Source organism: Leucoraja erinacea, chromosome 16 (assembly GCF_028641065.1).
Source record: "Leucoraja erinacea ecotype New England chromosome 16, Leri_hhj_1, whole genome shotgun sequence".
In the NCBI taxonomy this organism is placed as follows: Eukaryota; Metazoa; Chordata; class Chondrichthyes; order Rajiformes; family Rajidae; genus Leucoraja; species Leucoraja erinaceus.
The window spans coordinates 3,219,198-3,242,710 of NC_073392.1; the positions used below are offsets into that span (position 1 = coordinate 3,219,198).

The 23,513-nt window shown below is 49.6% G+C and overlaps 1 protein-coding gene across 3 annotated transcripts in view; it reads left to right on the forward strand.

Annotated features, from left to right (window-relative positions):
- The window catches only part of LOC129704464 (filamin-B), a 171,675-nt gene that overhangs the window by 126,158 nt on the left and 22,004 nt on the right, over positions 1–23,513 (forward strand). For 2 of the 3 annotated variants that reach the window (XM_055647559.1, XM_055647560.1), the window contains 8 exons: positions 2,300–2,440; positions 5,967–6,095; positions 8,035–8,208; positions 9,791–9,949; positions 10,880–11,083; positions 12,756–12,908; positions 13,490–13,612; positions 21,343–21,758. In XM_055647559.1, coding sequence (XP_055503534.1) covers positions 2,300–2,440; positions 5,967–6,095; positions 8,035–8,208; positions 9,791–9,949; positions 10,880–11,083; positions 12,756–12,908; positions 13,490–13,612; positions 21,343–21,743 — 1,484 coding nt within the window. In that variant the 3' untranslated portion in view covers positions 21,744–21,758. Of the gene's footprint in view, positions 1–2,299; positions 2,441–5,966; positions 6,096–8,034; positions 8,209–9,790; positions 9,950–10,879; positions 11,084–12,755; positions 12,909–13,489; positions 13,613–21,342; positions 21,759–23,513 lie in introns of those variants that run through there. The other variant, XM_055647561.1, reaches the window with a different exon arrangement.

Sequence of the window (23,513 nt, forward strand, 5' to 3'; positions counted from 1 at the left end):
GTCCCAGCTTGGCTGGCTTCTTCCTAGGCTAGAGGATTCTAAAGCTCTAAAAAATCTCCAAAGCTCTTAAAAAAGCTTCTAAAAATAAAAGACACAGAGTGCTGAAGTAACTCAGCGGGTCAGGCAGCATCTGTGGAGAACATGGATAGGTGACGTTTCACAGAGTGCTGGAGTAACTCAGTGGGTCAGGCAGCATCTGTGGAGAACATGGATAGGTGACGTTCAGACTGAAGAAGCATATCCCCATGTGAAGCAGGGCCTCGACCCAAAACGTCACCTATCCATGTTCTCCACAGATGCTGCCTGACCTGCTGAGTTACTCCAGCACTTTGTCTCTTTTATTTTGTAAACCGGCACTTGCAGTTCCTCGTTTCACCCTGACGTCGGTCTCAATTGTCTCCTCTGCCACAGTAGCCCTGTGCCCTCGAGCTCTAGAACCCTCCAGCCTGGGAAGAAGCCAGCCAAGCTGGGACCTTTGTGGTAAACTCATCTCTGAACTTGAGTTTGTGTTTCCTTCATCAAAGCAAAGAGCGGGGCTGCAGGGATGTTTTTCACATCAGCTTCAGTGAATGGGAGTATTGTTGGTCTCGAAAACGACAGCAGCAATCTGGCTGCAATGTTAGAAAGCTTACTTTGCAAACAATGACCCAGGCCAGCCCAGCCCTGCACAGCCATTAGTCAAGAGTGTTTTATTGTCATGTATTCTGACAGCAGAATAATTAAATTCTGACGTGCTGCAGTTCACCAGGCGAACAAACGCAATACGTGTAGGTAATACGTAATAATGTTAATACAACGAAAATGTTGACGTTAATTTAGTTTAGATATACAGCTAGAAAACAGGCCCTTCGGCCCACCCAATCCGCGCCGACCAGCGATCCCCGCACACTTAAGGGCCTGTCCCACTTGGAGATTTTTTTTCTCGTGACTGCCGGCACAAGTGATTGACGTATCAGGTCACCGACAATTCACGGCGTGATGACGTATTGATGAAGTCTCGCAACATTTTTTTGTCGCCGCTGGATTTTGAAACGTTCGAAATCTTTCGGCGACCCTGATATCGCCAAAAAAATCACCGAGTGGGACAGGCACTTCACTCTATCCTTCACAGGCTAAGCACGATTTGCCAATGATACTAACAAGCCAATTAACCTACAGACCTGTACGTCCTTGGACTGTGGGAGGAAACCAAAGATCTCGCAGATCACGGGGAGAACGTACAAACTCCGTACAGGCAGCACCAGTAGTCGGGATCGAACCTGGGTCTCTGGCGCTGTGAGGCAGCAACTCTACCGCTGCGCCACCGTGACGCCCTATTCAGTGAACTAAATCACAATATTGGTACAAAAAACTCTTTAGTGCCACCAAAGACAGTACGTAAACCTTCACACAGTGCTGGAGTAACTCAGCGGGTCAGGCAGCATCTGTGGAGAACATGGATAGGCGACGTTTCACAGAGTGCTGGAGTAACTCAGCGGGTCAGGCAGCATCTATGGAGCTAAGGAAATAGGCAACGTTTCGGGCCGAAACCCATAAGGGTTTCGGCACGAAACGTTGTCTATTTCTAGAAGGATTTCGGCCCGAAACGTTGCCTATTTCCTTAGCTCCATAGATGCTGCTGCACCATAACTGAGTGGGTCAGGCAGCATCTGTGGAGAACATTGATAGGTGACGTTTCACAGAGTGCTGGAGTAACGATAGACAATAGATGCAGGAGTAGGCCATTCGGCCCTTCGAGCCAGCACCGCCATTCAATGTGATCATGGCTGATCACCCCCAATCAGTACCCCTTTCCTGCCTTCTCATAATATCCCCTGACTCCGCTATTTTTAAGAGCCCTATCTAGCTCTCTCTTGAAAGCATCCAGAGAACCCGCCTCCACCGCCCTCTGAGGCAGAGAATTCCACGGACTCACCACTCTCTGTGAGAAAAAGTGTTTCCTCGTCTCCGTTCTAAATGTTTTACTCCTTATTCTTCAACTTTGGCCCCTGGTTCTGGACTCCCCCAACATCGGGAACATGTTTCCTGCCTCCAGCGTGTCCAAGCCATTAACAATCTTATATGGTCACGGGATATGGGGAGAAGGCAGGAACGGGGTACTGATTGTGGATGATCAGCCATGATCACATTGAATGGCGGTGCTGGCTGGAGGGGCCGAATGGCCTACTCCTGCACCTATTGTCTATCAAACTGTCTGATTTAGCCATCTGACTGTATTGAAGTAAATCGGTGGTGTTGGGCTTCTGTAAACTTCACCTGCACTTTTCATCTGGTAATCCCCAGCTGCTTCTGTCCACAGGTGAAGTCCGAATGCCGTCGAACAAGACCGCTAAGCCGGAGATAGTGGATAATCACGATGGCACGGTAACAGTAAAGTACGCCCCGACAGAAGCTGGTCTTCACGAGATGCACATCAAGTACAACGGCAACCACATCCCAGGTAATGATCGCATTGAAGGGCCGAATGGCCTCCTCCTGCACCTGTTGTCTATTGTCTATTGTAATCCTCCTCCCACCCACAATGCCGCCCCACAAGGCCCCTGCAACCTTTCACAGGTTACTCTGCCATTCAATCACGGCTGATCTGTCTTTCCCTCCTAACCCCATTCTCCTGCCTTCTCCCCACAACCCCTGACACCCGCACTAATCAACAATCTATCTTTGTGTAAGAAAGAACTGCAGGTGCTGGTTTAAATCGAAGGCAGACACAAAACGCTGGAGTAACTCAGCGGGTGAGGCAGCATCTCTGGAGAGAAGGAATGGGCGACGTTTCGGGTCGAGACCCTTCTTCAGACTGAGGGACAGAGATAAAATGTAGTCGGAGACAGTAAGACTAGTGGGAGAACTGGGAAGGGGACGGGGATGGAGAGAGAGGGAAAACAAGGGCTATCTGAAATTAATATCTGAAAAATCTATCTATCTCTGCCTTAAAAATATCCACTGACTTGTGGCCTCCACCGCCGTCTGTGGCAAAGAATTCCACAGATTCACCTCCCTCTGACCAAAGAAATTCCTCCTCATCTCCTTTCTAAAAGGAACGTCCTTTAATTCTGAGGCTGTGGCCTCTGGTCCTAGACTCTCCCACTAGTGGAAACATCCTCTCCACTTCCACTCTATCCAGGCCTTTCACTATTCTAGTGTATGAGGTATCCCCTCATCCTTCTAAACTCCAGCGAGTGCAGGCCCAGTGCCAACAATCGCTCATCATATATTAACCCACTCATTTTATAGAAACAAAAAAACATAGAAAATAGGTGCAGGAGGAGGCCCTTCGGCCCTTCGAGCCAGCACCACCATTCATTGTGATCATGGCTGATCGTCCCCAATCAATAGCCCATTTCACTCGTCAATGAACAGTGCTCACCTTTTGCTGAGCGTGAAGTGCTGGAGGAACTCAGCGGGCCAGGCAGCATCTTTGGACATTGGGACTTCTTTGTGTAAATGGTGCCACAATATGGCGAATCGAGCATGTGTAGGTTTTGCAGAAAGAATGTCACTCTACACTGCACACACGGCAGTGAAGAGCCATGGAACTGTGGACGAATGGACAGTTAGTCATTTACATTGGGTTCTTGATTAGTAAGGGCATCAACGTTAATGGGGAGCAGGCAGGAGAACAGGGCTGAGAGGGAAAGATGGATCAGCCATGACTTGATGGGCCGAATGGCCTATTTCTGCTCCTGTGTCTTCTGGTCTTATAAGGGGAGATTGGACAAATTTGAAGGAAGTTGGAGGTTGAGGGGAGGCATGGTAGAAGTTTCGGGTCAGTCTGAGGAAAGGTGTCAGCCCAAAATGTTGCCTGTCCATTCCCTCCACTGATGCTGACTGTGATGAAGCCGAATAAAGTTACAAAAATAAGAAAAAATTAAAATAGGTTTCAGGGCTAGCTTACAGTTTATATTTAGTGTCAAATTAGGCTTGTCTCAGGTTGCAGTGTGTGGGATAATAAATACCATAACATTGTCTCCCAAGTGATAAGTGACAACAAGGAAGAGGGACATAGCAAGTCAAATCTTTGAAGTGAGATGCCATAAAGCAAAGCAAATGACCAATGTTTATGGGGGAGGAGGTGATAGAGGAAGAGAGACATAGTTGGTCACATCTTTGAAGCAAGAGGCAATAAAGCAAATGGCCAATGTTTTTAGTATATCTTGTACCATGTAAACAAAAGGCCTTTGATGTGATGCAATCTGTGGAAACCTTTTCCTGTACCTCTGACATGATTAATGTCTGTGGAATGTGCTAAGGGGACAAAAAAAAAACCCTATTTAAGGCAATGTAATTCTGTTGTTCAGAGAAGAGGACCGAGGACAGTTGAGTGTCTACATTGGTCACTTAGCTGGAATTCTCGCTCCCTTCCATCGGCCGATGTTAAGTAAAGTTTTGAACTGGTCTACCAAACAGTTTGTGTGGTGTCTGTTTATTAAGAAGCGAACCTGGTTTAGTTGTTATAAAAGTAACTTTTTCAACTGCCTGTCCCCTTGAGTTCCTCCAGCACTTTGTATTGTACACAAGATTCCAGCACCTGCAGTTCTTTGTGTCATTAACATAATCTGTGTGGCTAGGATCAGGCACAATGTGCTGGAGTAACTCAACGGGTCAGGCACTACCTCCGGAGAAAAGTGATGGGTTTGACGTTTCCGGTCGGGAGCCTTTTTCACTCTTCAGCCTGGTGAAGATCAGGTTTAGTCTTGTGTATTGAGGTACAGTGAACAGATTAAATAATAGCACACATAGATACAATCAGTTCAAACTCAAGAACAACAGGTAGAGCAAAGGGGAAGATACAGAGAGCAGGATATAGTTCTCAGCATTGTAGCGCACCAGTTCCAGAGACAAAGTCCAATGTCCGCAATGGGGTAGAGGTGAATCAGACAGCAGCCTAGCTTCAGGCACGTGCCGTGAGTAATTACTCAGGGTAGGCAGTTAGTCGGCTTTAAAAAAAAAAAATTAAAAAAAATTAAACCGTGCATACGCAGATTGTTCTCTCCATAAAAATAAAAAATTAAAAAATTAAAACAGTTACAATTCAATTTGCCCATGGCTTCCTAGTCTCCTTTATTCTTAATTCCTGAATGGGTGGGGTGGGGGAGATGAAGGGTGATGGCAGGGGAAGAGATGGTGGGAATGGCACGGAGAATTATGCCTACCTAAGAAATCGAACTGTTAGATAGGCATCATTCTCCCATCCCTTTACTATTTATATTTAGTAATCACCATGGTATAATTTTAGTCAGGGTAGGCACGTGCCTGCCTAGCTTATGGAAGGCCCGTTCTTCAAACTGTAGGTGTTTGGGGCACTGTTGATGCCTGTCCTCCCTGCCCGCAGGCCAGATATGCGTTTTTTTTTTTTTTCAATTCAATTCAACTTTAATGTCATCGCACAAATACAAGTATCAGTACAACGAAATGCAGTTTTGCGTCAGACCGTAGTAGTTGTGCATAAAGAGGAAAAACAAGAAAAAAAAAATAGAAAGAGAGAAGATACAGAATAATCAGGAAATACAGAATGATTAAACAAATCGGGACGGAGGGACCAGAGAAATCTATCGTCGGGACTCCGAGTTCAGCAGTGTGATTGTGTTGTTATAGAAGCTTTTCCTCATCCTGCTGGTACGTGACCTGAGGCTCCTGTACCGCCTCCCTGATGGGAGGAGGGCAAACAGTCCATGGTTGGGGTGTGAGGGGTCTTTGATGATCTTCCCAGCCCGTCTCAGACACCGTTTTCGGTGGAGGGCATCCATGGCAGGGAGCGGGGCACCGATGATGTGCTGAGCACTTTTCACCACCCGTTGTAGTGCTTTCCTGTCCGCAGCAGTGCAGCTGCTGTACCATACCGTGAAGCAGGTGGTCAGGATACTCTCTATGGTACAGCGGTAAAAGTTGGTCAGGATCTGGGGGGACAGCGGTGTGATTGGTATTGGTATTGGCCATTGTATCTGAACCTTGCACTATTTGCCTTTCAGAGAGTCCACTGCAGTTCTACGTCAACTACGGAGGCACGGGCCACGTGTCGGCCTTCGGGCCAGGCCTGGTCTACGGGGTGGCCAATAAGCTGGCCACCTTCACCATCGTGACGGAGGATGCCGGAGAGGGTGAGCATTCTTACCAAACTGCGACCAATCGCTGCCGAATATATGTAACCAGGGGATGGTGAATCTGTGGAATTAATTTGGCCACAGACGGCTGTGAAGGCCAAGTCCTTGGGCATTGTTCGTAAGTACTAGGATGTAGAATTAGGCCATTCAGCTCATCAAGTCTACTCCGCCAGTCAATACTGGCCGATCTATCTCGCCAGCTCAACACCATTCTCCTGCCTTCTCCACAAAAACTCGTTTTAAAACTGAGATGAATAGGTTCTTGATTAGGAAGGGCATCAAAGGTTATGGGGAGAAGGCAAAAGAAAGGGGTTCAGAGGGAAAGACAGATCGAATGGCGGAGAAGGCTCGATGGGCCGAATGGCCTAATTCTGCTCCTGTGTCTAGTGGTCTAAATCTAGACCATAAGGGGGAGGGCTACCGGTGCCTGCACGTGTACTGGGCTACAGAGCCAGCCGGCAATGATAAACTGATGCTCAATCTGCAACAGTTAGTGAAGATCTCACGTCATTCTGGTCAACGATGTTCGCAGCATATTTAGCTCCCGGGACAAGATCCTGCTTTGGTCCATATAATGTTTGTTAAATTTGTCGAAAGGGGTAGAAACGTAAAGATACTGCATGGAAAAGACCATTCGGCCCGTTGAATCCATGCTGCCCAAGCACCCGCTTACCATGTCCACTGTTTACCCTGCATTCCCTTCAATTCTATCTCCCCCCCACCTCAACCTCAACTCATCTGCAAGCTAAAGGCTATTTAAATGGCCGATAAATCGACCAGCCTGTACATTTGTTTGGGATGTGGAGGAAACTGGAGCAGACGGAGGAAAATTGCAGGAAATGTGATGTAAACTACATGTAAAATCAGGGAGGCACGGTGGTGCAGCGGTAGAGTTGCTGCTTTACATCGCCAGAGTCACGGATTCGATCCTGACCACGGGTGCTGTATGCAGGCAGCATCTCTGGACAAGGTGGTGGTGACTGTTTGGGCCGGAGCACGTCTTCAGTCTGAATAAAAGGTCTCGACCCGATACATCACCTATCCGTGTTCTCCACAGATGCTGCCTGACCCGCTGAGTTACTCCAGCACTCTGTGAAACGTCACCTATCCATGTTCTCCACAGATGCTGCCTAACCCGCTGAGTTACTCCAGCACTCTGTGAAACGTCACCTATCCATGTTCTCCACAGATGCTGCCTGACCCACTGAGTTACTCCAGCAGTCTGTGAAACGTCACCTATCCATGTTCTCCACAGATGCTGCCTGACCCACTCAGTTATGGTGCAGCAGCATCTGTGGAGCTAAGGAAATAGGCAATGTTTCGGGCCGAAACCCTTCTGGAAATAGGCAACGTTTCGGGCCGAAACCCGGAAGGGTTTCGGCCCGAAACGTTGCCTATTTCCTTAGCTCCATAGATGCTGCTGCACCCGCTGAGTTACTCCAGCACTCTGTGAAACGTCACCTATCCATGTTCTCCACAGATGCTGCCTGACCCGCTGAGTTACTCTAGCACTCTGTGAAACGTCACCTATCCATGTTCTCCACAGATGCTGCCTGACCCGCTGAGTTACTCCAGCACTCTGTGTCAATAGGCATTAGACAATAGGTGCAGGAGTAGGCCATTTGGCCCATCGAGCCAGCACCGCCATTCAATGTGATCATGGCTGATCATCCCCACTCAGTACCCCGTTCCTGCCTTTTCCCCATATCCTCTGACTCCACTATTTTGTCTACCTTTGGTATAAACCAACATCTGCTGCCCCTTATTATTGCAAGTTTCAACTACGTTTGGAGATGGTAAAATAAGCAGCCATCTTATTTATACGTCAGTAGCAAATGTGGGCTGGTGCATTGGAGTTATTGATCCGGAATCGATCCCAATCATCTTGATAAATAGTTTGCTTTGGTCTATTTCTTATTATTCTTCTCCTGTCTAGGTGGTCTTGACTTGGCCATTGAGGGTCCATCAAAGGCAGAAATCAGCTGCATTGACAACAAGGATGGGACATGTACCGTCTCGTACCTGCCCGCCCTGCCCGGAGACTACAGTATCCTGGTCAAATATAACGAGAAGCACATCGCTGGCAGTCCTTTCACCGCCAAAATCACAGGTAACGGCAGTCTCATCTCCAACGATGGTGTACCAGGGAGGTGGACACAGATGCTGGAGAAACTCAGCGGGTGAGGCAGCATCTGTGGAGCGAAGGAATAGGTGACCGCTGCTCTTGCTTGGTGGTGCGAGGGGAGAAGAGGGAGTGTCCGGGATGAGACTGGTCCTTGATTCTGCTGCTGGCCTTGGCTAGGCAGCGTGAGGTGTAGATGGAGTCAGTGGAAGGGAGGTTGGTTTGCGTGATGGTCTGAGCAAGCTGCCAGCCTCCGCAGTTCCTTGTGTCTGTAAATAAACCTGAAACGTCTAAGTTGGCGGAGGTTTTCTGGCAGGTTGGTGCGGCACGGTGGAGTAGCGGTAGAGTTGCTGCTTTACAGCGCTTACAGTTTGATCCTGACTACGGGCGCTGTCTGTACGGAGTTTGCACGTTCTCCCCGTGACCTGCGTGGGTTTTCTCCTAGATCTCTGGTTTCCTCCCACACTCATAGAAACATAGAAAATAGATGCAGGAGTAGGCCATTCGGCCCTTCGAGCCTGCACCGCCATTCAATATGATCATGGCTGATCATCCAACTCAGTATCCCGTACCTGCCTTCTCTCCATACCCTCTGATCCCCTTAGCCACAAGGGCCACATCTAACTCCCTCTTAAATATAGCCAATGAACTGGCCTCAACTACCCTCTGCGGCAGAGAGTTCCAGAGATTCACCACTCTCTGTGTGAAAAAAGTTCTTCTCATCTTGGTTTTAAAGGATTTCCCCCTTATTCTTAAGCTGTGACCCCTTGTCCTGGACTTCCCTAACATCGGGAACAATCATCCTGCATCTAGCCTGTCCAACCCCTTAAGAATTTTGTAAGTTTCTATAAGATCCCCTCTCAATCTCTTAAATTCTAGAGAGTATAAACCAAGTCTATCCAGTCTTTCTTCATAAGACAGTCCTGACATCCCAGGAGTCAGTCTGGTGAACCTTCTCTGCACTCCCTCTATGGCAATAATGTCCTACCTCAGATTTGGAACTCAAAAGATGTGCATGTTTGTAGCTTAATTGGCTTGGTATGAGTGTAAAATTGTGTGTGTGTGTGTTATAGTGCTAGTGTGTGTGTGTGTTATAGTGCTAGTGTGTGTGTGTGTGTTATAGTGTGTGTGTGTGTGTGTTATAGTGCTAGTGTGTGTGTGTGTGTTATAGTGCTAGTGTGTGTGTGTGTTATAGTGCTAGTGTGTGTGTGTGTGTTATAGTGCTAGTGTGTGTGTGTGTGTTATAGTGCTAGTGTGTGTGTGTGTGTTATAGTGCTAGTGTGTGTGTGTGTGTGTTATAGTGTGAGTGTGTGTGTGTGTGTGTTATAGTGCTAGTGTGTGTGTGTGTTATAGTGCTAGTGTGTGTGTGTGTGTTATAGTGCTAGTGTGTGTGTGTGTTATAGTGCTAGTGTGTGTGTGTGTTATAGTGCTAGTGTGTGGACATCGCTAGTCGGTGCGGACTCGGGTGAGCAGTGCCTGGCTCTGCGCTGTATCTCTAAACTAAACTACGGTCAGAGAGGGCACATGGAGCAGATTAATGGGAAGCTGTTGACCATGGAATTATTTGCAGATGACAACCGGCGACGGTCTCAGGTCAAGGTGGGCTCGGCGGCAGACATCTCCCTGGACATCAACGAGAGTGACCTCAGCCTGCTCACCGCCAGCATCAAATCTCCCTGCGGACAAGATGAGCCGTGCTTGCTGAAACGACTGCCCAACAACCACATTGGTGAGTAGACGGAGCTGGCGGCTGAACAGAACACGAGGCGGCATCTATGGAGCGAAGGAATAGGTGACGTTTCGGGTCGAGACCCGTAAGGGTCTCGACCCGAAACGTCACCTATTCCTTCGCTCCATAGATGCTGCCTCTCACCCTGCTGAGTTTCCCAAGCATTGTTGTCCACCTTATACTAACAGTGACTAACTTCAGCATAAATAGCTTCACGGTATGCTTCACGGTATGGTACAGCAGTTGCACCGTAGCAGACAGGAAGGCACTACAACGGGTGGTGAAAACCGCGCAGCACATCATCGGTGCCCCGCTCCCTGCCATGGATGCCCTCCACCGAAAACGGTGTCTGAGACGGGCTGGGAAGATCATCAAAGACCCCTCACACCCCAACCATGGACTGTTTGCCCTCCTCCCATCAGGGAGGCGGTACAGGAGCCTCAGGTCACGTACTAGTAGGATGAGGAACAGCTTCTACAACAACACAATCACACTGCTGAACTTGGAGTCCCGCCGATAGATTTCTCCGGTCCCTCCGTCCCCATTGTTTAATTATTCTGTATTTCTTGATTATTCTGTATCTTCCCTCTTTTGTTGAGGCCAGTTCATTGGCTATATTTAAGAGGGAGTTAGATGTGGCCCTTGTGGCTAAAGGGATCAGGGGGTATGGAGAGAAGGCAGGTACGGGATACTGAGTTGGATGATCAGCCATGATCATATTGAATGGCGGTGCAGGCTCGAAGGGCCGAATGGCCTACTCCTGCACCTAATTTCTATGTTTCCATGTTTCGATTTTTTAATTTCTTTATGTACAACTACTACGGACTGACGCAAAACTGCATTTCGTTGTACTCATACTTGTATTTGTGCGATGACATTAAAGTTGAATTGAATTGGCTCTCCTACACTGACGATATTCCTCACTCCTAGGTATCTCCTTCATCCCACGGGAAGTGGGGAAACACCTGGTGAGCATCAAGAAGCACGGCAAGCACGTGGCCAACAGCCCGATCACCATCATGGTCGGCCAGTCTGAGATCGGAGATGCCAGCCGGGTGCGTGTCTCCGGAGACGGCCTGAAAGCTGGGCGGACCTGTGAAATGTCCGACTTCATTGTGGACACAAGGGATGCAGGTACAGTTCCTCAGTGGGGGAATGATTCGGACTGGCATGCCCCATATTGTATAACCCTGGAACGCTGCAGTCCCGGAAATGGACAGTCATGTGCTTGGTAGAATTTAAGAGATTGAGTGGGGAGGATCTTATAGAAACTTACAAAATTCTTAAGGGGCGAAGGAAATAGGCAACGTTTCGGGCCTGAAACGTTGCCTATTTCCTTCGCTCCATAGATGCTGCTGCACCCGCTGAGTTTCTCCAGCTTTTTTGTGTACCTTCGATTCTCCAGCATCTGCAGTTCCTTCTTAAACAAATTCTTAAGGGGTTGGACAGGCTAGATGCAGGAAGATTGTTCCCGATGTTGGGGAAGTCCAGGACAAGGAGTCACAGTTTAAGGATAAAGGGAAAATCCTTTAGGACTGAGATGAGAAAAACATTTTGGTGGTGAATCTCTGTAACTCTCTGCCACAGAAGGTAGTTGAGGCCACAGTTCATTGGCTATATTTAAGAGGGAGTTAGATGTGGCCCTTGTGGCTAAGGGGATCAGAGGGTATGGAGAGAAGGCAGGTACAGGATACTGAGTTGGATGATCAGCCATGATCATATTGAATGGTGGTGCAGGCTTGAAGGGCCGAATGGCCTCTACTCCTGCACCTATTTTCTATGTTTCTATGGGGAGAACGCACTAACCTCATTGAGGTCAGGTTTAGGTTCAGCAGTCCTGAGCTTCCATCCACCTCATTGGAGACCCTCGGATTATCTTTGATCTGACTTTGCTGGACTTTATCTTGCACTAAACAATGCTTACAACCAGGACCCCGTTCCTGCCTTCTCCCCATATCCCCTGACTCCGCTATCTTTAAGAGCCCTATCTAGCTCTCTCTTGAAAGTATCCAGAGAACCAGCCTCCACCGCCCTCTGAGGCAGAGAATTCTACAGACTCACAACTCTCCGTTCTAAATGGCTTACCCCTTATTCTTCAACTGTGGCCCCTCTGACTATGACCCTGACTATAATTTACAAGAATGAGTGGGTTAACATATGATGAGCGTTTGTCGGCACTGGGCCTGTACTCGCTGGAGTTTAGAAGAATGAGGAGGGGGGGACCTCATTGAAACTTACAGAATAATGAAAGGCCCAGATAGAGTGGCTGTAGAGGGGATGTTTCCACTAGTGGGAGAGTCTAGGACCAGAGGCCACAGCCTGAGAATTAAAGGACGTTGTTTTAGGAAGGAGATGAGGAGAAATGTCTTTAGTCAGAGGGTGGTGAATCTGTGAGGCCAAGCCAATTAATATTTTTAAGACAGTGATAGATAGATTCTTGACTAGTATGGGTGTCAGAGGTTATGGGGAGAAGGCAGGAGAATGGGGTTAGGAGGGAGAGGTAGATCAGCCGTGATTGAATGGTGGAGTGGACTTGATGGGCCGATTGGCCTAATTCTGCTCCTATTCCTTATGACCTTATTGACCATGTAATAAATGTGTTTTATTTTAAACGTTCAATCATTTTACATATAAGATCTGCTGCAGGTACACAGGGTGAGTAGGAGTGATGGGCTGTGGTCTCCATGGACCACAGGCCAAAACATTCAACTATCACATTGTATTGCCTGCTGCATCCTGTTAAATTTGAAAGTTCAAAACCAAAACGTTCTAAGTCGTATTCCCTTGAATTATCGTCGTTCCCCAGGTTACGGTGGCCTTGCGTTGTCCATTGAAGGGCCGAGTAAGGTGGATATTAACACTGAGGAGACGGTAGAAGGGACATGTAAGGTGCTGTATTGTCCAGCTGAACCTGGCACCTACATCATCTACATCAAGTTTGCCGAGCACCATGTACCTGGTATGTGACACGAGAACCACAGCGTTTAGAGATACTGCGCGGAAACAGGCCCTTCGGCCCACTTAGTCCACACCGACCAACGATCCCCCTCACGCTAACACTATCCTACACACACTAGGGACAATTCACACTTTACCAAAGCCAATTAGCCTACAAACATGTACGTCTTTGGAGTGTGGGAGATCTCGGAGAAAACCCACGCAGGTCACAGGGAGAACGTACAAACTCCGCACAGACAGCACCCGTGGTCAGGATCGAACCCGGGTCTCTGGTGCTGTGGGGCAGCGACTCTACCGCTGCACCGCCGTGCCATGCAAAGTGCTACCTCCGTGGCAACAATTAATATACATTGTGTGCAGGAAGACTTAAGGTGTGCGACCTTTAACAGCTAGCTAAGCTGTTAGTGTGAGTGAGGGTGGAACTTGAATACTTTATTGTCACCAGTGACTTTTGTTTACATACCCAATAGTCGCTCATAAAGGGCGCTGGCAAAGTTACAGAGTAGTCCCAGGCCGGGTCCTCGATCTTCTTCCCCCCCCCCCCATGCTGGCAGTGACGCCTTGACGTTTTATTCTTTGCAGGGAGTCCATTCACGGTGAAGGTGACGGGGGAAGGCCGGGTGAGAGAGAGCATCACTCGTAAACGTCGCGCTGCCTCGGAGGCGACGGTCGGCAGCATCTGTGACTTGAACCTGAAGATCCCAGGTAAGGCGGGAGAAAGGGTTATTTGCGATCGGTTGTGTGTGGACACGGGTAACTGTAGAGGCCGGGGCGTTGTGACTCTGTGGAGGCCAATTCACTGGATGTTCCCAAGAGAGAGTTGGATTTAGCTCTTGGGGCTAACGGAATCATGGGATATGGGGAGAAAGCAGGAACGGGGTACTGATTGGGGATGATCAGCCATGATCACAGCGAATGGCGGTGCTGGCTCGAAGGGCCGAATGGCCTACTCCTGCACCTATTTTTTTTTAATGTTTCTATGCTGGAATCCTGAGAAAAACACAAATTGCTAGATAACAGCGGGTGTTGTGTTCGATAAATCACCAGATTCACCACCAATTGATTCACTGCTATTGTTTTTACAATTCAGTGGGTTCAGGCAGCATCTGTGGAGAGAATGGAGAGGCAATGTATTGGATCAGGTGCCTTCTTCAAATTGTCCGACCTCTCCCTGTAACTAAGGCCCTCTATCTCACCCAGACGGCCTTGTTCCTCAGACAGATGAAGCCACAAGGAACTGCAGATGCTTTCTTACACACAAAGAAACGACACACTGTGCTGGAGTATCTCGGCATGTCGGGCAGAATTTCTGGGGAAGGTGGGTGGGTGATGCTTTGGGTCAGGACCATCCGAGATGTCCAACCTCTCCAGACAAGCAAAACCCTTTCATCCAAGTAGCATTGGTGGACAAAAATGCTGGTGAAACTCAGCGGGTGAGGCAGCATCTATGGAGCGAAGGAATAGGCGACGTTTTGGGTCGAGACCCTTCGTCTTTGAGCCTGAAGAAACGTCGCCTATTCCTTCGCTCCATAGATGCTGCCTCCCCCGCTGAGTTTCTCCAGCATTTTTGTCTATCTTCGATTTTTCCAGCATCTGCAGTTCTTCCTTAAACATTGATCTTCATAGTATTGGCCACACTTCCCATTGAGATGTCATCATTCCTCATCTTCTCTCCTAACCTGTCTCCTTTTCACCTCCAGCCTTTCTGACATACTCCACCCATCTACCAATAGCCCCCCCCCTCACCTGTATCCACCTATCTCGCCAGATTTGTCCCCCCCTCCCACCTCTCTTTTCCAGCTTTCTTCACACCACCCCCCCTTTAAAATGAGTCTGACAAAGGGTCCCAACTGTCCATTCCCTCCACAGTTGCTGCCTGACCTCCAGCGCTCTGTCTTGCTCTGAATGGAGCGACTGGCGTCTAGCGTTTGTGTGCACTGGATTAGCAGCGCACGCACTGTGTCACCAAAAGGTATTCGTGGAGGTTGTGCCGTTTTAAATCGAGCGTCTGGCAGAAAATACAGTTCAGCCTCTTTAAATCTTTGCACAAAGAATAACTTTGAAGCTAAGCTGTGAGATTCTCTAATCCTCCAACGCTGGTTCCCATAACTGAGTCTCTCCTGAGGCTAAATGAATTAATCAGATAAGCTGTGTTTACTTCTGAATACAGAGCATTGAGGTCTTTCTAAAGGGCATAAATGTGAAGAATTTGTGTTTGCAGTGTGGAGGAATGTGCTTTGATGGCACTCTCAGTTGGAAAATTGTTCGACTTTCTCTTCTCCACTGATTATCTTTTTGTTAAAATGCCGTCTCAGCTTTTTAAGATAAGACATCGATGAGTCTGGAAGAAAGCTGAAGCTTTGTAAGTCAGTAAACAGCTAAAGGGCTGTCCCACTGTACGAGGTAATTCAAGAGTTCTCCCGAGTTTCCCCTGATTCGAACTTGGAGAATTACGGCAATGGCCGCTCCTAGGTTCTCAGGGCTCTCGTGGACATTTTTCAACATGTTGAAAAAACTTCACGAGCTTAGCACGTTTCCCGAGTACCTGCCGTTAGCGTGACGAGCCGCTAAGAGACGTCCCCGAGCTCCGAGCTCTGGGAGAACAAAAAAGATGATTTATTAATAATTGGAATATCTAAAAATTGCCAGTCGCCAACTGTAATCCCTTTTAGCAATTTAATTATTGATGTTATTAAATAATGAACACTGGTATTTATTGTGTTCATGTTTACTAGCCTAATGTGCAAATTGTGACCTTCCACTTGTACGTAGGCAGAACAAACTGACTCTTTTCAGCACTGCCATATCGGCTATTCTGAGCTAATGAAAACTGAAAATACCTGATCGCCCGGTTGCTCAACACTTCAACTCCCCCTCCCATTCCCACACTGACCTTTCAGCCCTGGGCCTCCTCCATTGTCAGAGTGAGGCCCAGCGCAAATTGGAGGAACACCACCTCATATTTCCCTTAGGCAGGTTACACCCCAGCGGTATGAACATTGACTTCTCTAACTTCAAGTAGCCCTTGCTTTCCCTTTCTCTCCATCCCCTCCCCCTTCCCAGTTCTCCCACCAGTATTACTGTCTCCGACTGCATTTTATCTCAAGACTCCCTCTCCCCTGACATCAGTCTGAAGAAGGGTCTCGACCCGAAACGTCACCTATTCCTTCTCTCCAGAGATGCTGCCTGTCCCGCTGAGTTACTCCAGCTTTTTGTGTATTTTCTTCCCCTCTGTTATCAGGCTTCTGAACGGTCCTTCCATAAGCTAGGGTACTGTCCGATTCACCTCTACCCCATTGCGGACATTGGACTTTGTCTCTGGAACTGATGCGCTACAATGCTGAGAACTATATTCTGCACTCTGTATCTTCCCCTTTGCTCTACCTGTTGTTCTTGATTTTGACTTTATTGTATTTATGCATAGTATTATCTCTTCTGATTGGACAGCATGCAAACCAAAGCTCTTCACTGTACCTCAGTACATGTGACAATAATAAGCTTAAAGGGCCTGTCCCACTTGCGCGACTTTTTCAGCGACTGCCGACACCCGTCATGGGTCGTTGCAAGTCGGCGAAAATGTTCAACATGTTGAAAATCCAACGGCGACCAGAAAGACGCCACGACTCTTTGGGCGACTGTGGAGACGACTCACGACCGTACAGGTGACATGTCGCGGGGGTGAAGCCTGTACGGTCGTGAGTCGTCGCCCAAGGAGTCGTACCTTGTTCTGGTCGCCGCTGGATTTTCAACATGTTGAACATTTCACGACCTATGACGGGTGCCGGCAGTCGCTGAAAAAGTTGCGTAAGTGGGACTGGCCCTTTAAGGAGAGCAAAAACAAAATATTCCCCCTTTCTTCACTCTCCTCACGAGGAGCTGCTGCCTAAACCTTGAGCCGCAGAGGAGCCTAAAGGTAAATGCATGAAGATGTACAAAGCTGAGCTGCATCTGTCTCTCTAACGCCTCTATCTTTGCTGTCTTTCCTTTCCTCTCTGTCTCAGTGACTTGGTTCCGAGTGGTGGCGGCTGGACAAGCATCTCTCCCGCGGCTCTGAGAGTGCGGCCCCCTCATCTGGCTCGGTGTGAGGACCCTGGCCCGTGCTCCCTCCCTCCGCGCCCGGCGCTGCCTAGTGCCGCGGGGGCCGACGGTAACTGAGGTCGGCACTGTTAAACCAGCCGGCCTGTGTGTATCAGTGGTTGTTGCATGCTTGCACCTCCACCCCTGCATGAGTCAGCATGTGGTCGCAGCAATAACTGCAGCATCGCAACGTTGGGCAGTAGACCCCGCCCCTCGGTCATGGCTGACCATGGGTGATGTGTGGTCAGATGTTTGACCAAGATAGGTCTTTATTCTCTGGAGCGCAGAAGGTTAAGGGGGGACTTGATTGAGGTCTTTAAAATGATGAGAGGGATAGACAGAGGTGACGTGGATAAGCTTTTCCCACTGAGAGTAGGGAAGATTCAAACAAGGGGACATGACTTGAGAATTAAGGGATAAAAGTTTTGGGGTAACATGAGGGGGAACTTCTTTACTCAGAGAGTGGTAGCTGTGTGGAATGAGCTTCCAGTGGAAGTGGTGGAGGCAGGTTCGATTTTATAATTTAAAAATAAATTGGATAGGTATAGGGACGGGAAAGGAATGGAGGGTTATGGTCTGAGTGCAGGTAGATGGGACTAGGGGAGAATAAGTGCTCAGCACGGACTAGAAGGGCCGAGATGGCCTGTTTCTGTGCTGTAATTGTTATATGGTGATATGGATGCAAGCCTGGGCGATCGATGTCATATGGAGGACAGACAGGCTGTTGCCCATGCAGTATGTCCCCCCTCTCCACGTCGCTGATCGATCCAAAGGAACAGCAGGGCCGTTACAGTTTGGCACCAGGGCCATTGCAGGAGCTGCCAGAGCGAGGTTGTAGACAACGACGAACTGCTCCGACTCCGGGTGTGCTTGAGGTTTACTCCTGGAGCCTTTTCCATGACTGGATCCGGCCACAAGGCAGTGGAGGTTTCCCTCTCCTAGATGGACCGCCTTCCCAGGCTGACGAGCCCCATCTGCCCGAGACTCGTGGGGGCGGGAGCGTCTACCTTCACGTGCAGGTCTATAGCACCTGCCCACTGCCCACTGGTCTATAGCACCTGCCCACTGGTCTATAACACCTGCCCACTGCCCACTGCCCACTGCCCACTGGTCTATAGCACCTGCCCACTGCCCACTGCCCACTGGTCTATAGCACTTGCCCACTGCCCATCGCACGTTTAATCACTGACATTTAAGCAAATGGACTGAGACATTGACAGGGAAAGTTTAGAGAGATCTGGGCCAAACGCAGGCAGGTGGGACTAGTATAGATGGGGCATCTTTGTTGGCATGGGCATGTTGGGCCCAAGGGCCTGTTTCCATGCTGCAGTTTGTTGACTATTTCTGTCAGTATAACAGCCATTTGGGAAAACTACATCAACAGGAGAGGTTTGGAGGGACCTGGGCCAAACTAGCTTAGATGGGACATCCTGGCCAGTTGGGCTGAAGGGCCTGCTGCCTGCCGATCTCTATATCGGTCAATGTAAAAACTATTTGGACAGGCACACGGGTCGGAAAGGTTCGGAGAGAAATGGGCCAAATGTGGACTAGCTTAGATGGGCCATCTAGGTTGGCATGGACATGTTGGGCCTAAGGGCCTGTTTCTGTGAAAGACCTTGTATCAAGTGCTCCAGATTGTGTAAAATGGAAGCAGCTGCACCCTATATGCATTGCCTCCAGTGCTAACTGAGTTTTATAACACAGCTTGGTGTGCAGTAATGAAATCTATTTTGAGGACTTGGTGGAATAATTGGCCAATCTCCCAAGATATCGTGCTACAAAATGAATTGTTGTAGAATTAATACTTGTCGAGATAACTCCTAATTTGCAGAACTGTTTTTTGTCTTCTGAATTTGAGAGGTTTTATCAGCTATTAAACCCATTTGTTGTCACTAAGCCACGTTGTTTTGGCCAAGTCAGAGTCCCAGACTAAACCCACCCATTAGTTTGTTGTGGTTATTAAGAACAATTAAAGTCACATTTCTAAAACCAGTTAAGTGTAATTTTGTGGGGGACAATGTTTGCCATTGGATGTAATGTCCTTATCAATATTCTCAGATTTAAACAGCCATCCCTGGTTTGTTCAACCTAAATCAGTAGCTGAATAAACTATTTGAATCATTTCCCTCTGGAAGGCGACTCCGGACTGTCAAAGCTGCCACAGCCAGACATAAAAACTGTTTTATTTTCCACGAGCAGTAGCTCTACTCAATAACCAAAAATCTGTAGCCTCCTTTTGCTCTGGTATTTTATTTAAATCGCATGTTTAATCAATAATGTTTTATTATTAATGTTTTATGTGTCATTCCTAACCGTCACTGTATGTCATGTTGTCACTTGCGGGTGGAGCACCAAAGCAAATTCCTTGTATGTGAATACTTGGCCAACAAACTTATTAATTCAAATCAGGACTACAATTTACAAATTGGGAGTTGGATAAAGTTACTTGGCAGATATTAAGTGCCTGAGCATATCCTGTACATTGGTATGTTTTTTCACTCACCACCTCAAGAATCGTATCTACTTCTGCCTGATATTAAGTTGAAGATACGGCCAGGAAACAGGCCATTCGGCCCACCGAGTCCATGCTGACCATTGATCACCCGTTCACACCAGCTCACACTCGTTCACACTTTGCATCCCACACCTCACACACACACTCGAGGCAATTTACAGAGGGGCCAATTAGCCTACAAACCCGCACGTCTTTGGGACGTGGGAGGAAACCGGAGCACCCGGAGGAAACCCACGTGGTCACGGGGAGAGCGTGCAAACTCCACGCACAGACAGCACCCGGGGTCGGGGTCGAACCTGGGACTCTGGCGCTGTGAGGCAGTGGTTCTAGCTCAACAAGAAGTAATCATTTGAAGTGACAATAGATAATAGGTGCAGGAGTAGGCCATTCGGCCCTTCGAGCCAGCACCGCCATTCAATGTGATCATGGCTGATCATCCCCAATCAGTACCCCGTTTCTGCCTTCTCCCCATATCCCCTGACTCCACTATTTTTAATAGCCCTATCTAGCTCTCTCTTGAAAGCATTCAAAGAACCTGCCTCCACCGCCCTCCGAGGCAAAACATTCCACAGACTCACCACTCTCTGTGAGAAAAAGTGTTTCCTCGTCTCCGTTCTAAATGGTTTACTCCTTATTCTTAAACTGTGGCCCCTGGTTATGGACTCCCCCAACATCGGGAACATGTTTCCTGCCTCTAGCATGTCCAAACCCTTAACAATCTTATATGTTTCATTGAGATATCCTCTCATCCTTCTAAACTCCAGAGTGTACAAGCCCAGCTGCTCCATTCTCTCAGCATATGACAGTCCCGCCATCCCGGGAATTAACCTTGTAAACCTACGCTGCACTCCCTCAATAGCAAGAATGTCCTTCCTCAAATTCAGGGACCAAAACTGCACACAATACTCCAGGTGTGGTCTCACTAGGGCCCTGTACAACTGCAGAAGGATCTCTTTGTACCTATACTCAACTCCTCTTGTTATGAAGGTCAACATGCCATTCACTTTCTTCACTGCCTGCTGTACCTGCATGCTTACTTTCATAGACTGATGTACAAGGACCCCCAGATCCCGTTGTACTTCCCATTTCCCCAACCTGACGCCATTTCGATAGTAAACTGCCTTCCAGTTTTTGCTACCAAAGTGGATAACCTCACATTTATCCACATTAAACTGCACCTGCCATGCATCTGCCCACTCCCCCAACCTGTCCAAGTCGCCCTGCATTCTCATAGCATCCTCCACACAGTTCACACTGCCACCCAGCTTTGTGTCATCTGCAAATTTGCTAATGTTACTTTGAATCCCTTCATCCAAATCATTGATGTATATTGTCTATGTATATTATAAATAGCTGCTGTCCCACCCTGAAAGGGACCCGTTAATCCCTACTCAGTGGATTTTTTTTTGGAAGTAATTATTTGAAGTGTTTTTTTTACACTTGAGCAGTGTCGTTTTCGTGTGTGGCAATCCTCACGCTGTCTAAGTTTGTTCAACCTTTGCTGGTACTCGGGTTAATGTTAAGTTTGTCATCTGAAACCCTGGATCAGCCCATTTGCTTTGGAGCGTCTGCTCAACATGCAGAGAAGCATTTGTCTCAACTTGTGGCGCTGTGACCACGGCATCCTGTTGCCTGAGAACAGCGTCCACGCGGTTTAACGAACAGCGAGATGGAAAATCCCGCGCTGCTTCTATGAGGATGCAAGGTGACTTGGACAGGTTGGGGGAGTGGGCAGATGCATGGCAGGTGCACCTATTGTCTATTGTCTATTGGGGCTAAATTTGTTTTGGCAGTGGGTGTAGCATCTTTTCCTTCCACCTCAACCTCCGTTGTTGCCCCACAGAGATCGATGTGCACGATATGTCCGCGCAAGTGACCAGTCCCTCGGGCAAGATTGACGAGGCGGAGATCGCCGAGGGAGACAACCACACCTACTGCGTGCGTTTCGTCCCGTGCGAGATGGGGGTCCACACCGTCAGCGTCAAGTACCGTGGCCGGCACGTGCCCGGCAGCCCCTTCCAGTTCACCGTGGGGCCGCTCGGTGAAGGAGGAGCCCTGAAGGTGCGGGCGGGAGGTCCGGGACTGGAGCAAGGAGTCGTCGGAGTCCCAGGTGAGTTCCTCTTGTCCGCGGCTCGTAACGTCGTTGGTGATGAGAGCAAAGAGCTCAGCGGGTCGGGCAGCGTCTCTGGAGAAAAAGGAATAGGTTGGAATGTTTCGGGTCGAGAAGTGAGAGGAATCGAGTAGAAATAGGCCATTCGGCCCGTCAAGTCTACTCACCCATTCAAACATGGCTGAGTTAACCATACCTAAGCACAATCCCCGATTAGCAACGTGTACAGGACTAGTCCGCCCAGACTGTCTGCAAGTTTTGCCGCCATTTTAAAAGGTCCGCGCTCTGGTTCTGGTGAGCAGTGCCTGATGCAGGCGAGCCCCTGCAGGGCCTCCGGCCATCGCCTTTCTCAGAGGCGTGGAACGACTAGCGAACCATCGTCCGTCTCCTCGCTGGGGACAGGGGGGGCCTCCTGTGGGGGGGGGGGGGGGGGGGGGGAGGGGGAGGGGGAGATTTAATAGGAACCTGAGAGGTAACCTTTTTACACCAAGGGTGGTGGGCGTACGGAACGAGCTGCCGGAGGAGGTAGTTGAGGCTGGGACTATCCCAACGTTTAACAAATATTTGGGCAGGTACATGGATAGGACCTGTTTAGAGAGACATGGGCCAAATGTAGGCAGGTCGGTGTGGGCATGTTGGTCGGTGTGGCGCGTGGTCGGTGTGGTCGTATGGGCGTCGGTTGGTCGGTGTGGGCGTTGGTCGGTGGGCGTGGTCGGGTTGGTCGGTGTGGGCACGTTGGTCGGTGTGGGTGTGTTGGTCGGTGTGGGGTTGGTGTGGGCACGTTGGTCGGTGTGGGCGTGTTGGTCGGTGTGGGCACGTTGGTCGGTGTGGGCAGTCGGTCGTTGGTCGGTGTGGGCCTGTTGGTCGGTGTTGGTCGGTGTGGGCACGTTGGTCGGTGTGGGCCTGTTGTCGGTGTGGGCGTGTTGGTCGGTGTGGGCGTGTTGGTGTGGGGTGTGGGTCTGTTGGTCGGTTGGTCGGTCGGTTGGTGTTGGTCGGTGTGGGCCTGTTGGTCGGTGTGGGTGGGTCTGTTGGTCGGTGTGTGTGGCCTGTTGGTCGGTGTGGGCGTGTTGGTCGGTGTGGGCGTGGGCACGTTGGTCGGTGTGGGCGCGTTGGTCGGTGTGGGCGCGTTGGTCGGTGGGGGCGTGTTGGTCGGTGTGGGCGTGTTGTGTGGTCGTGTGGTCGGTGTGGTCGTGGTGTTGGTCGGTGTGTGTTGGTCGTGTGGTCGGTGTGGTCGTGTGGTCGGTGTGGGCTGTGTTGGTCGGTGTGGGCCTGTTGGTCGTTGGTGGTGGTCGTGTGGGGGTGTGGTGTTGGTCGGTGTGGGTGTGCGTTGGTCGGTGTGGGCGTGTGGGTGTTGGTCGGTGTGGGCGTGTTGGTCGGTGTGGGCGTGTGGGTCGGTGTGGGCGTGTTGGTCGGTGTGGGCGTGTTGGTCGGTTGGTCGGTGTGGGTCGGTTGGTCGGTGTGGTCGTGTGGGCGTGTTGGTCGGTGTGGGCGTGTTGGTCGGTGTGGGCGTGTTGGTCGGTGTGGGCGGCGGTGTGGGGCGTGTTGGTCGGTGTGGGCCTGTTGGGTGGTGGTGGGGGTGTTGGTCGTTGGTGTGGGCGTGTTGGTCGGTGTGGGCGTGTTGGTCGGTGTGGGCGTTGGTCGGTGTGGTGTGGGTCGGTGTGGGCGTGTTGGTCGGTGTGGGCGTTGGTCGGTGTGGGCGGTGTGTTGGTCGTGTGTCGGTGTTGGTCGGTGTGGGCGTGTTGGTCGGTGTGGGCGTGTTGGTCGGTGTGGGCGTTGGTCGGTGTGGGCGGTGGTTCGTGTGGTCGGTGTGTGTTGGTCGTGTGGGGGCGTGTTGGTCGGTGTGTTGGTCTGTTGGTCGGTGTGGGCGTGTTGGTCGGTGTGTTGGGTCGGTGTGGGGCGTTGGT